We start from the raw sequence: 13427 nt of genomic DNA, 5'->3' as shown, positions 1-13427 counted from the left end.
ATTTTTATCAAATTACCTCAAAATAAATGAAAAAATTAATGCTTTTAACTTATCGTCGTTACATACATATGAATTACTACGTGGGTTACACATAATTTATTTATTACTGAAACAATGAACTGACACAAGTAGAAGTCTAAAAATGAAATTTACTATCATGCATTCTAACACCCAAATTGACTTCTTTTCTCAGCCAAAAATCGTAGTTTTATTAGTGAAAAAAAGGATGTGAAGCTTGTGAATTGTGATATTAAGACAAGCAGAGCAGACACAATGAAGTCTACTGAAAAACATAGGTAATGTATAAAGACCCTGTAAGAGCTGAATGATTAATTACAAAGAGATCAAATGCCGCAAACAACACTTTAATTAAACAAAGACCAGGAGTTGGGATTAATTATCATATAAATGTAGTAGTAAAAGAAAAAAGAAATGTGATACCTTCCTGAAGACCAGGATTTTCAGTGTCAGGAGGGAAAATTAGGGAGACATGAATGTTATCAGAAATGAGCTCCTGTTGCAATGCTTCTGCTAGCCCTCGCAGCCCAAATTTTGTTGCTGAATAAGTAGTGTATCCATAAATGCCTACCTATTTTTTTACCCCAAAAAAAGAAAATCAATCAAGGAAAATATAATTTATAGCAAATTATTACAACAATAAATAACTCCTACTTTATTACAATAATGTTACCATTACTATAATCCAATTTATATTTATATCTATTAATCTCAAATTGCTAAAACGAAACTAAAATAAACTTCAAATTTGTATATAGACATGCCCGAGTTAGGTGCCTTGAACATGGCATTTCTTACTATTTTTCTTTTCTTTTTGTCATTGTCTGAGTAACTTACTTAATAACAAACGGATCTAGATATAATTGGATAAATGACTAAATTGTTATTTAGCTCCTTCTAAAATTAAAAAATTTAATTTAGGTTTTTTAACTTTTAATTAAATGGAATAATTATAATTTTAACTTTTTAAATAATTAATAATTTAATTTAAATATTTTAATACATTATTTTTAACTTTAACCCTTAAACAAAATTTCTAGCTTAGCTCCTAATGTCCTTGGATTTTTTTTATAAACTACAAATTCTATTATTTTATACAAAAATGTGTTTAATGTCGTATCAAAATTTTGGGTAAAAGTATCTCTTTGGTCTTTCTCAATTTTGATATTAAATAAATTGGTCCTTTTAAAAAGAATCAAAGTAATTTTTCCTTGTCAAATTTGAAAATGAACAACTAAGGGCAATTTGTCATAGTGTTAATTTCTGCCAATTACACATAATTTTGATTAATATAATAAAAATTTAACCTTCAAGTTTATATATTTTATCAAATTAATTTTGATACTAAATAATTCAACTAATTTAGCCTCAATATTTACATATTAATTTACACAAATGTTACAGCTAATTTTTGTTAAATCAAGACTAAGTCAACAAAATGTAAATGTGTACATGTTGAGGGTTAAAATTTTATTATATTAATTAAATTTATACACAACTAATAAAAACATTAATATTGTAATTAATTATTAATTTATTAATTGAATTAGTATGGCTTCTTCCATATCACTAATTTTTTCTAATTGGCAATACTAAATTCAATCTGCCATTTTATAACAATAAATAAATAATAAATTTTATTTAAATTTAATTATACGATCTATACATATTAATATAAAAAATTAATGTTTTAAAATTTTATAAATAGTATGAAGTAAGAAAAAAAATGGAGATATGAGTAGACAAGAGTGATGAACCTACTTGACCGACTTGTGATGAGAGCAATGGCAGCTGGCGCACCATCTTCCCTGTACTTCATCAATGGCAAAGCCGCTTTGATAACGTTAAAGCTCCCCATCAAATCTACATCTATCATCAACTTTATCTCATCCAGTCCCTGCTTCTCCAATGCTTGCGGTACAAATATTCCCTGGTTAACCACCAGCACGTCAATGGGCCCAGATTCCACCACCGCTCCTTCCACGACGTCGTAGTCGCGGACGTCGGCAGCGAAGATTGCTACGTCGACGCCGTGGGCTCCTCCAGTTTTTGGAGGGAGCGAGACAGGAGAGAGACACGAGCTCCTTCTGACACGGCTTGTTGAGCCAAGGCCAAGCCTATGCCACTCGAACCGCCGGTTATGAACACGTGACGCTTTTTTATTGGTATGGTGACCGGTTCTGGCCGGACGATGAAGTATAGGGGGAGGAGCAGGAAAGGTGCAAGGAGGAGAGTGAAGAGGAACATTGACGGTTGTGATGGGGAAATGGACGGTGGTGATTAAAAGGAGGTGTTCAAATATGAAAGTTGCTCTAAACCCAAATTTATAGGCGTCAATATGGATGAAGCTTGAGTTTAAATTCAACCAACCATATCCCCACCGCTAATTATCAAAATTGAATAATAATAAACTTATAATACATACCAATAGGGGAGGGAATAGAATCGAATTAACGAATCATATTATTTATAAATATATTATATTTATATAGACTAATTATTTAATTAGTAGACGAAGTATAAGATTATTTAATTACATAAGTATGCTTGATAAATAAGCATTTATCAAAATAATGTAGTTTTGTCTTTTCTTTTCAAATTTTCGGATAACTCAAATGTTGCAATTTATATTCGAATTAAACTGAAATTTTTATTTTTATTTGAATTTATCTGAATAACTCGATTAACTCAAATAACTCGAACTATTTAATTTAAAATTTAAATCTTTTATTAAATTTTTCGAATCGAATCTTACCCAACTTTACATACCACAAAAAATATGTGGTTTTGATAAGAAAATTTCAATATCTTAATATTTATTAAGGTAATAGTTCTCATATTTAGTCCACAATATGCAATTAAAAGAATAAAAAGATAAAACTTGAAAATTATCATGATTAATTATTACTTTCACGTGATTATTTCAATTTTCAGCTTTGAAGAAATATAGCAAATATATTTATCACGCTTTAGTTTGCTAAATATAATATTTCAAAATAAGAGTATTGTCAACATTTTAGCTATTTTGTAATTTTATATTTTTAATCTCTTATAACTCATTTCTCGACTTATTTTAGATTATGGACATAATCTTAAATTTTGAATTAATTTATTTTTGTTTTTATTATGTTAATCAATTTAGATTTTTTTTAAATGTGCTTTTAGATAATTTTACATTTCATAACAAAGATAATTGGGTAAAATGCGCTTCTAAATAATCTTACATTCCATAAACTAAATATATGAGTCATACATTCTAGCCAAATAAACCAAGTAAGGTAATACCACATTCCACCCATAATCTTTCACTCCCGTAATCCTATTACCGAGCATAATCTAATATTTAGTGAACCAAATGCACCCTAAATTCAGTAGAATTTACTAATTACAATTTTATCAAAAAATAATATATTTATAATTATAAGCAATTACACCAAAATTCAATTATTGAGTACCTTTCAAAATCCACATTTAATGTCAATATACAATAATATTATCACTCCAATAGTAGTATCTTATTGTAAATTATTTGTTTCTCTAAAAGAAATTTTTGAAAGGGAAATCTATTAATTCATTACATGAATGAGACCATAAAATTCGGGAGGGTGAAGGAAACAACAAACACTCGTCGTAAGTGGTGAAGAGCAAGCTCCAATAACACAATAAAGGCTTCAACCTCAGTATCAATACATCATTATCGCGCATTGACAATTAGCTTTGTCACAACTCAAACACGACATATTTAAAGTGATTGCAAGCACTTAATACGACAATGAAATCAACATCGGATGGTTCAAAGCGACGGATAAAAATTGACAAGAGAATTAAACATCCACCAAACTGGAGATGACAATGACAAAACCATCCCTAAAATTACTTACAAAAGTAAGACTACATGCATTAACAAAACTAAAAAACATGCTAACAAAAACTTCAAAAAGTTAATACTTGTTAAACAATGGAATGCAAACAAAAAAAAACATATAAAATTTAAGATAATATGGGTTGAAACTGACTCATGAAATCATTTATTATTCTAAAATACTCTCAAAATGAAAACAAATTAAAAAGCCGACGAAAAGTCACCTACATACCAAGAGAAACTATTGGTAATCAGTAGAGTTTTAACGACGAAAAGCACTGTCATTTGTCCATTACAACTTGTGAATATAGAAAAGAGACCCACAAAATATATTCGTAAACTGAAAAGAGAGAAGGCACATGAAGAAAATGAGGAAAAGAAAGAAAAAGAGGTTTAGTGGGATGAAGGGAGAAAAAGGCAAGCAAAAGCTAGCCCAGAGGCTAGCATGCCGTAGTGCAAAACAAAAGTGAAGAAGTAAACATCTTGGAGGAAAAAAAAACTTCTTGAAAATTTTAATTTGCTATTTACTTGCATTGATTATTATAAATCTATACTTATTATAAAACTTCTAACTATGTTGGTGTGTTTGGTTAATCTGTTTGGTACCAACTTAGCTAAAAAATAAAAATACCTTCACTTTACATAGTAAATTGTATTATTTTAAGGTTATTTTATCATTTTATATCTTTTATTTAGAAAAAAATGAGCACAATAGGATTTGAATTCATGTGTCTTTAATTTTTCACAATTATACTTTACCATTAAACTAAAGCTTATTTTATAAGAAATTATTTTATGGATCCCCTTCCCACCACATCATCTATGGTCTCTTTCCAATTATTTAATGACATTTCAACAATTTTTTTCATGTCATTAATACATAATTTTGGTATTTTTTATCCTAACCCTGAACTCAGAACCCAAATCTTGAACCTCAAATCATAAACCCCAAACATTGAATCTTGAACTCAAGGTTCAATGTTTAAGGTTTATGGTTCATGGTTTGAAGTTTTGGGTTTGAGGTTTATGGTTTAGGGCTCAAATTTGGGTTTAAAATTTGGGGTTTAGATTTTAAGGTCTACGAGTCAAGGCTCAAATAAAAAAATTTATCAAAATTATGTATCATTGACATGAAAAAAATGTTAAAATGTCATTAAATAATTGAAAATGGACCATGAATGATGTGATATAACGGTCCATAAAATAATTTCTCCTCTTTATTATTTATATTATTTTTATAAATATATTTGTTAAATAAATTTAGTAATATATAAAGATTTTTTATTATAATAATAAATATTTAAATGATTTGCAAAATGTGGTAGGTAAAAAAACAATTAGGATTAGTTTACCATTGAGGTTGAAAAGTGTTTTTTAAAAATTTGGTGAAAAAGAACTTTTGAAAAGTTTGATGGCGTTTGCTACCGTTTAAGAAAATAAAATGTTAATTTTAGACCTGTGTTATAATTGAAGAAAAATGTGATAAAATTTATAATAAATTAATAAATAAAATAACTAAACATAGGTAGTGGACTTTTAAGGTAGAAACAAACATTATTTTATCCATTTCATCCATGCAAAACCAAGAAAGGAGAAGGGAGAAGAGAAGACCAACTACCTAGGGGTTTTCAGTTTTGAAGTTGAATTGATTAGTTTAATTTATATTATAAAGTAAAAGATTAAATGAGGATAAAAATATTGAGAAATATTTTTTAAAATAGAAAGTTAAAATTTTAACTTTTAATTTAATTAAGAGTCCAATTTAGAATTGAAGTTTAATTTAAAAATTACTTATTTATTAATTTTTATTTAAAATCAAGATTTGGGTTAAAAGATACTTTTCAAGCAAAGTGTTACTATATTGGTTAATAATAGATATTGATTGAAAAAATACGGTAATTAAAAACGAAAAAGCGCAAAATTATTGAAACAAAAAATGATTGGAAAATCTTAGGAGTTGAGGTGGCAAAAGCGACATTTGAAGTGCGAAAATCAAGGCTCTTCCAGTCTCAATCCTCTTCATGGAGTTGGTGAAGAAGTAATTGAGGTATGTGAGTGTGGACGAGTGACGACACATCTTCCTCCATCATGATTTTGTCTACCTCTAATCAACCCCATTACTCACAAACTCTTGTTCCCTCAGAATTGGAAGTTAGATAGTTGGTTTGACTATATGTATCTATTTTTCATGTTATATATTTAAATTCAAATTTGATTATATTTATTCGTATTTCTATTTTAATTTAAAATTAAATTTTGGTTAAAAATAAAATATAAATATATGTGATTTTGAATAAAATTTAAAACCCATATTTTGAGGTTTAATAAATACATATATTTTGATAAATACTCCATTTCAAAATAATAATCGGAATAAATCTACCTATAGGAGATGGTAGGAAGAGAGAAGGAATTTGATTTCCATGTCAATGAGATTCAGTACTTGAGAAAAAGTAAAATATTAAATTCGTCAATAGAGAAACATGTATATGTGAACCAATAATTTCCAAACCAAATCAAAATAAAAGCCACATGAAAACCGTTGACCAAAGGGTGAGGGAGAATGCTGCTACAACATATGTCCATAGCATTATTACTGAACTTTCACTTTGACCCATCTGAAATAGTTGTGTCATTGTGCCTGTGCCATTATCATCAGAATAAGCCCATGAATAAGACATCATAAATCAATGAATCAAAGATTTGTATTTGCCATGGAGTTTGAAATGTATTATCTTCGGTAGTTGATTAAAAACAGTAAGATTTTGCAGACAATTTTTTATGGTTTAAGCAAAACAATTAATGTAGCATATGGTTATCATACATACCTACAGCCATGGCAGGCGGAAGGGCATACTGAAGCATTAGAACAAACTGGAACAAGGCGTCTGTTCCAACCAAGCCCAAATGCTGTGCAGCTTTAACAACACCGATGCCCAAGAGAGGCATGAATACGTTCCTCACAGCTATTATCCCTATAATGATTGAAGGACGAATATCTGATCTTGTTAAACCTGCAAATCAAGCTTAAAATTATAAATTGATCTAACGTGTAAGGCAATACATAAATTTTAATTTAATTTTCACATATGAATCACCTTTTAGAAGATTTGCTCCCACCAGCAAGGTCATACATGCAACTGTTGGGTCCCTGTGTGCATGAGGTTTTTGGTTTTAGTCCTTAACATTTTCTAATTAATAGATTCTGAATTATATATCTTTTAATCGAATATCTAAATTTATGTATTAACCCACACTTTTAGTGTGGGTTGAAGTTACAAAATATGAGAAGCAAAATACATACCCAAGCAAATTTATAGAATTCTCGATAACACGAAGAGGAGCATCGGCACCAATTAGTATTTGTCGGATTGGTGAGACTGTCCCGATGAAGAATCCAACCATCTGAGGGCCAAAATGATGCAAATGAGAGGCGATTCTCAGTTATTGGTTAAGGCTAATGAGCAATATTTGCTCTATAATATAAATATTTGAAGACTATATATAGAATGTTAGCATTTTGGCATACTCCTGCAATTGCTGATGGTGCAAACACTTCCTTTAGGTTAATCTTCTTCATGGTCATAGTTATGCATTGAAATCTCTTCCTCAAAGCTGAAATCTGATAATAAAAAAAAAAAAAACTAATATCATAATCATTTAAAGAACTATACGAAAAGTTTGAATACCGTAATCACGTTGCAGCCGCTATTTTAATCGATGAATGATCCATAAAATAATATTAGAGAAAGGAAAAGGATGAGGTAACCTTTTCTTGTGTTTCAAAATTGCCGTGAGGCTGTTGTTGTACTGAATATTCATCTGAAGCAGCAATCCAATCCTTTGAGGGTAGTAAAGGTTCTCGGCAAGTTTCCAAATCTGATTCCGAGTAGGAATTTTTTTGTGAAGAGTTGATGTTGATGGTTAACCCAGCTTCTTTGTAGTTGTTTGCGTATGAACGCATAATGCCATACACATATGACCATATAAAGATGGCTCCTGTCTGTAGGTGACAGAATTATACAACATTCAAACCCAAATCCGTAAAACATAAGATGAATTTGATGAAGGAAAGATTGTTGTAAGCGATAAGTTGATACCGCCATAGACAGTGAAGCATAGGCCTGGGCATTTGAAAAACAAGTGGATGATTCTCCAAATGGATTATTTGATTCCTCACAGACTGAAGGAACTATAATGAGTGGCAAATTTCCTAAATTCCCTATTCATACATTCAATTTATAAATTAATAATCATATTACAACAGTTATATATAAAAAAAAAATTTAAGGGAGGAGAAATTACCAGCAGAACAACAACCAATGACCATGCCTTGGAGGTGTTTAGGAGTTCTAGTGATTTTTATAAGAAGCCAAGCAAGTGCTGACCCAATCATGAATGTGAGCAAAATATTCACCGGCATGAACCACCTACAAAATTAATTGACTCAATAAATCAAATTACTAAAGATTTATTAGTTTAATATATTGAATATGCAATAGTTTAAATAAAACTCAATTGTGTAACTCTGGATATGAAAATACCAGTAGGGGAAACTTACAATGTCACTAAGCTTTCATAGGTTATGGTTTGAGCCAAGTTCGTTGCCACAAGTGCAGGGCCAAACACATAGAATACAATCTGTCAGCCGACGAGAGAGATGAAAATATTAAAAACACAACTGAACAAACCAGTAAACCCTAGGCTGAGTAAAATAGCATAAACTTACTTTGTTCAAATGGTTTCTGGCGTCTGGTCCCAACAGATTGACACGATCTAAAGCAAGAAACAAGCCAACTCCGGTAATGAAAAGCACTTTTATAACCGGAATCAGTGCCACAAGGAGTAGATCAAGGAATCCCATTAGCCTATACTCACACCTGATCTTCAACTTGATTATTCCACTTGTACATCCAATAAACAATCAATATTCAAAGTCCTAAAAGACTTGATTTAACAACTTCCATCTATCGTCAATGCCACTGATATTGCATTCACACAACAAAGAATCAGATGATTAATTCAAACTTTTCAACAAAAACGTAACTCTCCTGCACAAAATCTATGCATATACATTGACAGGCTATTTATTTAATTTTGTACTTGAAAAAAAATAAAGCTTCGGAAATTACTGATTCCAAAGATATAGCAGGCGATGAGTTTGATAGATGTTGATCGTAATGGTATTAGAAATATAATGCAATTAAAATTGTGAGAAAGGATTATTTATAATAAATACGTCACGATTGTCCCTCGTATTAAGTTTCCGGCCTAAAATTATTATTAACTGACCACTCATGGGCACGCTTTTGGAAGCAGTGTGAGGACAATACTTTTACTTTAACCCACTCATGGTTTCAACTAAATTTTCCAAATCATTACTTTTAAATCATGACTATGTCTTCTCTTTTTATTATAGATAAGCATCCAAAGCCACTGTTTTTACAGATTAAAATAGATTTTTTGGGAAATCAATTTCGTGTTAAAGATTTCAAAAAATAATGAAATCACTAGGTTTGGAAGAACACATTCCCTTACTAATAAGTCAATGAAATTCCACCTGAAAGAATACATTCCCTTAGTCTAATTTAAGAAATTCTTTTCATACATTATTTGGAGAATATTGTCTATTTGATTAAATATGCTCAGACTTTAATGAATTAAATAAGTGCATGTGAATGAGATTACAAATGCAACACAATCACATGACTCTTGAATTTTATATATATATAGATAACTTTAAGTTCTTCATTAGGGTCATAGGCATGCAAGTTTATTTTATGGATGTAGACCCACATACATGTCTAATCATATAAACAAAATATTCACGAAATAGGTTATGAAAAGAAGTGCAAGTGAAGAGAGGCAATTTGTACCCAAGTAGATGGAGACCGTAGGTGGCGTCAAGCCCTTAATACTTGGAACTATCACTGGCCCCCCTCTTTTTTTTATTAAGTGTTGTTATCATACGAGAAGCTTCATTTGCATTCTTTAAGCAGCCTCAAGCACGTTAAAATGCCCCAGCCGCGGCCGCTGCAACTTATCCGACGCTGATGGAGACTGAGATGATAAGTCCTGCTAAACCGGATGTTCTCCTTCTCTCGTCTTTCGGATCAAAGGAATGGCTGGGAAAGATCTAAGGTTGGATGGTAATGGGAGGTGGATGGGTTAATAGAATAGTGGAGGGTTTTGTAATGGAGATGAGGGAGGGTTGTGACAATACTAGTTATAAAGGGGGATTGGGAGATCTGGCAGAGGAGCTGGCAAGCCTGTGCTGTCAGGCTATATGGTGGCTAGCCACTAGGAAAGCAGTGTTCTTTTTGGTTAAATTAAAAGTATCTTTGATGTCTTTTATTTTTCATAATGGCTTCCTAAATAAACTATTTTAAAACACCATTTCGTAATCTTTTTAAAAGTTTGGGCTCTTTTTTTTATTTAAATTAATATTTACTAAACATTATTATAAATTTAAAACTAATGGTCAAACTTAAAAGTTTTTACCTAAAATTCGACATGAAATAGAAATTATTCAAATGGTCAAACCCGCTTAATTTTAATGTAATCAAATATTAAATAATAATAACTATGCATCTCGAATCATAACGAAAATTATACACTTTTTGGAGATACAAACAAAACCTATTTAAAAATATAATTTTTCTAGTAATTTTATTTTGAATGAAAATGCATTACTATGATGCATATATTTATAGTGTTAAATATTAATTTTAATTACTATATAATTATAATACTAATTAAGTAATAATTAAAGTGATAATTAATGTAAAATAAAAAGTATGCTTAATATGAATTCAAAGTCTAATTAGCGATAATAATTATTACATTAATAATGGAAAGATTATTAATAAATAGATTTGTATCAGATAAATTAGGATATCAAATGTTGATGATTTGATATTATCTTATATATAATTTTAATCTCACACATTTAATTTTTATTAATTATAAAAAGTTGGTTTTGACATTATTAATTATTATAATATTCAAAATCAAATCAAATTTGAGATAAATATGAGATAATTAAAATTGTAACATGCTATGTGAAATCTGAAAAATGTTATGTATGATCTGTATTTGGTATTCTGAGCATGTACATCATAAATATATATTTGATATCTGTTAGTATTGCATTTGCATCCGGGATGGGATATGATATATGGAGAAAGTATAGGCAGTATAATAACCTGTCGTATTTATGATTCTGTAATGGCGATAACTTGCCTAATGAACAGCCAGCTTAGCTGTAAACATTCTGAAAAGTGTCATACTGACACTAAATGGTGTGCAGGGTTGGATGGGCATTTAATACCTTATATGATGTGTAGTGATGGTCGGAGATGGTGTGTAGCGGATGGGGGTAAAATTATAAATTTGCATCTGATTTTGATTCTGTATTAAATATACATTATGTATCTACTCTGTTATGTTATAAAACTGAAATTGAATCTGTAATTCTGTTTCGTTAAAAGTGTAACATCCTAAACTCGACCTAGACGTTATGGCCGAATCTGGTGATATTACAAGGAATGGGTTTTGAAAACAGTGTTGTCTTGATAAACCATTCAATTTTTATACCTTGTGTTCGTTCATAATTATACTGAAAATGTTATTTATTTAATTTGTTTGCCAAAACACTTACTACATCGAAAGTTTAGTAAATGCGATAAATTTTAGAAACCCAATTTTTTATTTTTAGAAAAACCTATTTTTGCGTAAAAAACCATAACACATCTTATCAAAACATGCAGAATATCAACAAACCAAAAATCACCAGTTAAAAACCATAAAGTCCAGAGAATCCCAGAAATTACAAACTTTCAAATGAAAAACCAAAATCATAAATAGCCAAGTTTAAAAAGATTTAAGGTTAGGTGGTCACCGCTAAGTCTCTGCTGCACCGATCTGCCTAACTCTGTGGATTACCTGAACAGAACTGACAGACAGATGTGAGTTTTCGTAAACTCAATGTGTAACCCAACAGAATTAAGCATGCAAACATACAGATTATCACATAAACAGTCAGAAACGGATTCGAGCCCAAGTTCATTTCAGATACAGTCAACAGAATCAGACATACAAATAAGATAACCAGAATCCTACCCCATCCTCTACACACCAATTCCGACTATCCCATCACACCATGTAGGGTTAAAAACACCCGCCCAACCCTACACACCATATCGTGTCATTATGACACATATCAAATAATGTGTAGCCAAGCTGACAGAAAATAAACAATGATCGTCATTCAGAACACTTCCTCCTTATATATAAACCCCACCCCAACAAATAGATACAGAAATCAAAAATAGATATAACAGATTAAACATGCTCAACATGCTTATATACTGATAACAGATATACTCATAGCAGTACAGTCTGACATACATTCAGTATCCTACTCAGATTAATCTATCAGGATATCATAGCATACAAATTAGGGTTTAATTAGCCCTTATCGACCCTAAGTAGGCCTACAGTCGATTAGAGTGACTCGTGCGACCCTAGGGAAAATTTTAGAATTATGGGCCCACATGCTCGTGTGGGCCACACGCCCAGATTGGCCTTGCCCGTGTGGCCCACACGGCCTGGTCCAAAAACCCACACACCCTTGTGGAATGCTCATGTAGGTCTACACACCCAACTTTACCTGGCCCGTTTTGCCCACACAGCCATGTCTTCGTCGATCACACGACCATGTCTCGTACACAGTCATCCACATAGCTGGCCACACGCCCGTGTGATGTCGACAGTGGCCATTTTTGGCTTTCGTCGAAACTCAATTTTTTTGCGTTTCGGGAACACACCTGGAATCAATTTGATGCGAAAACTATCTCGGCCCTTCTAAGACCTAAAAATTGACATTCTAGAGCCTGAATTTAGTAACACTAATGAAAACTCAACCGAAAATATCACAATCGAAGCCTTACAACACTCAACTTACGTGAAAACTTACCGTTACCGAGCAGAGACCCCGGACGCTTGAATCGCTGTAGAAGCCCTAGCTAACTTTTGTCCTTCACCTAACCGAGAATAACAAAACAAACCCCTCATCAAACACTTAGTCAAAAGCGTTAAGATTAAACAAAGTAGAACTTACCGAACAAACACAACAAGGATTTGCACAAAAAGAATCGAATTGGAAAAGCTAAAAATGTAACACCCTTAACCCGTATTCATCGCTAGAATAGGGTTACGAAACATTACCGGGCTTATAACTTAAACAAACATACATTTCTCATACATTTTTCATATCCAAATAAAAGTCATTCACAATCAATCATATTGTCTCTAACACGAGCCCTTGAGGCTCAAATCAAACATTAGAAGTGGTTCGGGACTAAACCGAGAACTTAGGAAAAATTTTGGAAAACATAGAAAATTTTCAAAATACAAGCGACATATGCCCGTGTGGCTTGGCCATGTGTCTCACACTGCCAAAGACATGCCTGTGTCACAAGCTGTGTGGACATTCGAAATGAAATCACATGGCCATGTCACAGTCCGTGTCTTACCCCGTGTAACT

General features: G+C 31.4%; 1 protein-coding gene and 1 pseudogene across 2 annotated transcripts; both read right to left on the bottom strand.

Annotated features, from left to right (window-relative positions):
* Positions 1-280: 280 nt before the first annotated feature.
* On the bottom strand, positions 281-2397 carry LOC108451344 (3-dehydrosphinganine reductase TSC10B-like; annotated as a pseudogene).
* Positions 2398-6215: 3818 nt separating this feature from the next.
* On the bottom strand, positions 6216-9185 carry LOC108452372 (protein PIN-LIKES 3-like). 2 transcript variants are annotated; one of them, XM_053028911.1, is made up of 11 exons: positions 9013-9185; positions 8610-8862; positions 8442-8521; positions 8186-8310; positions 7981-8102; positions 7650-7883; positions 7410-7502; positions 7185-7285; positions 6979-7031; positions 6709-6894; positions 6216-6521 (listed from the first exon to the last, which is right to left on the bottom strand). In XM_053028911.1, the coding sequence occupies exons 2-11, from the start codon at positions 8742-8744 to the stop codon at positions 6397-6399; spliced, it is 1254 nt and encodes a 417-aa protein (XP_052884871.1). In that variant the 5' UTR covers positions 8745-8862; positions 9013-9185; the 3' UTR covers positions 6216-6396. The 2 variants fall into 2 exon arrangements, with proteins under 2 accessions (XP_052884871.1, XP_017605642.1); XM_017750153.2 differs by having other exon boundaries at positions 8610-9185.
* Between the last annotated feature and the right edge of the window lie 4242 nt (positions 9186-13427).

This window comes from Gossypium arboreum, chromosome 5 (genome assembly GCF_025698485.1).
Source record: "Gossypium arboreum isolate Shixiya-1 chromosome 5, ASM2569848v2, whole genome shotgun sequence".
NCBI classification, from domain to species: Eukaryota; Viridiplantae; Streptophyta; class Magnoliopsida; order Malvales; family Malvaceae; genus Gossypium; species Gossypium arboreum.
This window is presented reverse-complemented; position numbering and strand designations above follow the sequence as displayed.

Bases quoted from the DNA above. Each gene is read 5' to 3' on its own strand.
- LOC108452372 (XM_017750153.2), bottom strand. From the start codon at position 8,744: ATGGGATTCCTTGATCTACTCCTTGTGGCACTGATTCCGGTTATAAAA. The intron at 8,522-8,609 runs GTAAGTTTATGC...GTCGGCTGACAG, and splicing joins CCAGAAACCATTTGAACAAA to ATTGTATTCTATGTGTTTGG. The intron at 6,895-6,978 runs GTGATTCATATG...CTTGATTTGCAG, and splicing joins GGGAGCAAATCTTCTAAAAG to GTTTAACAAGATCAGATATT.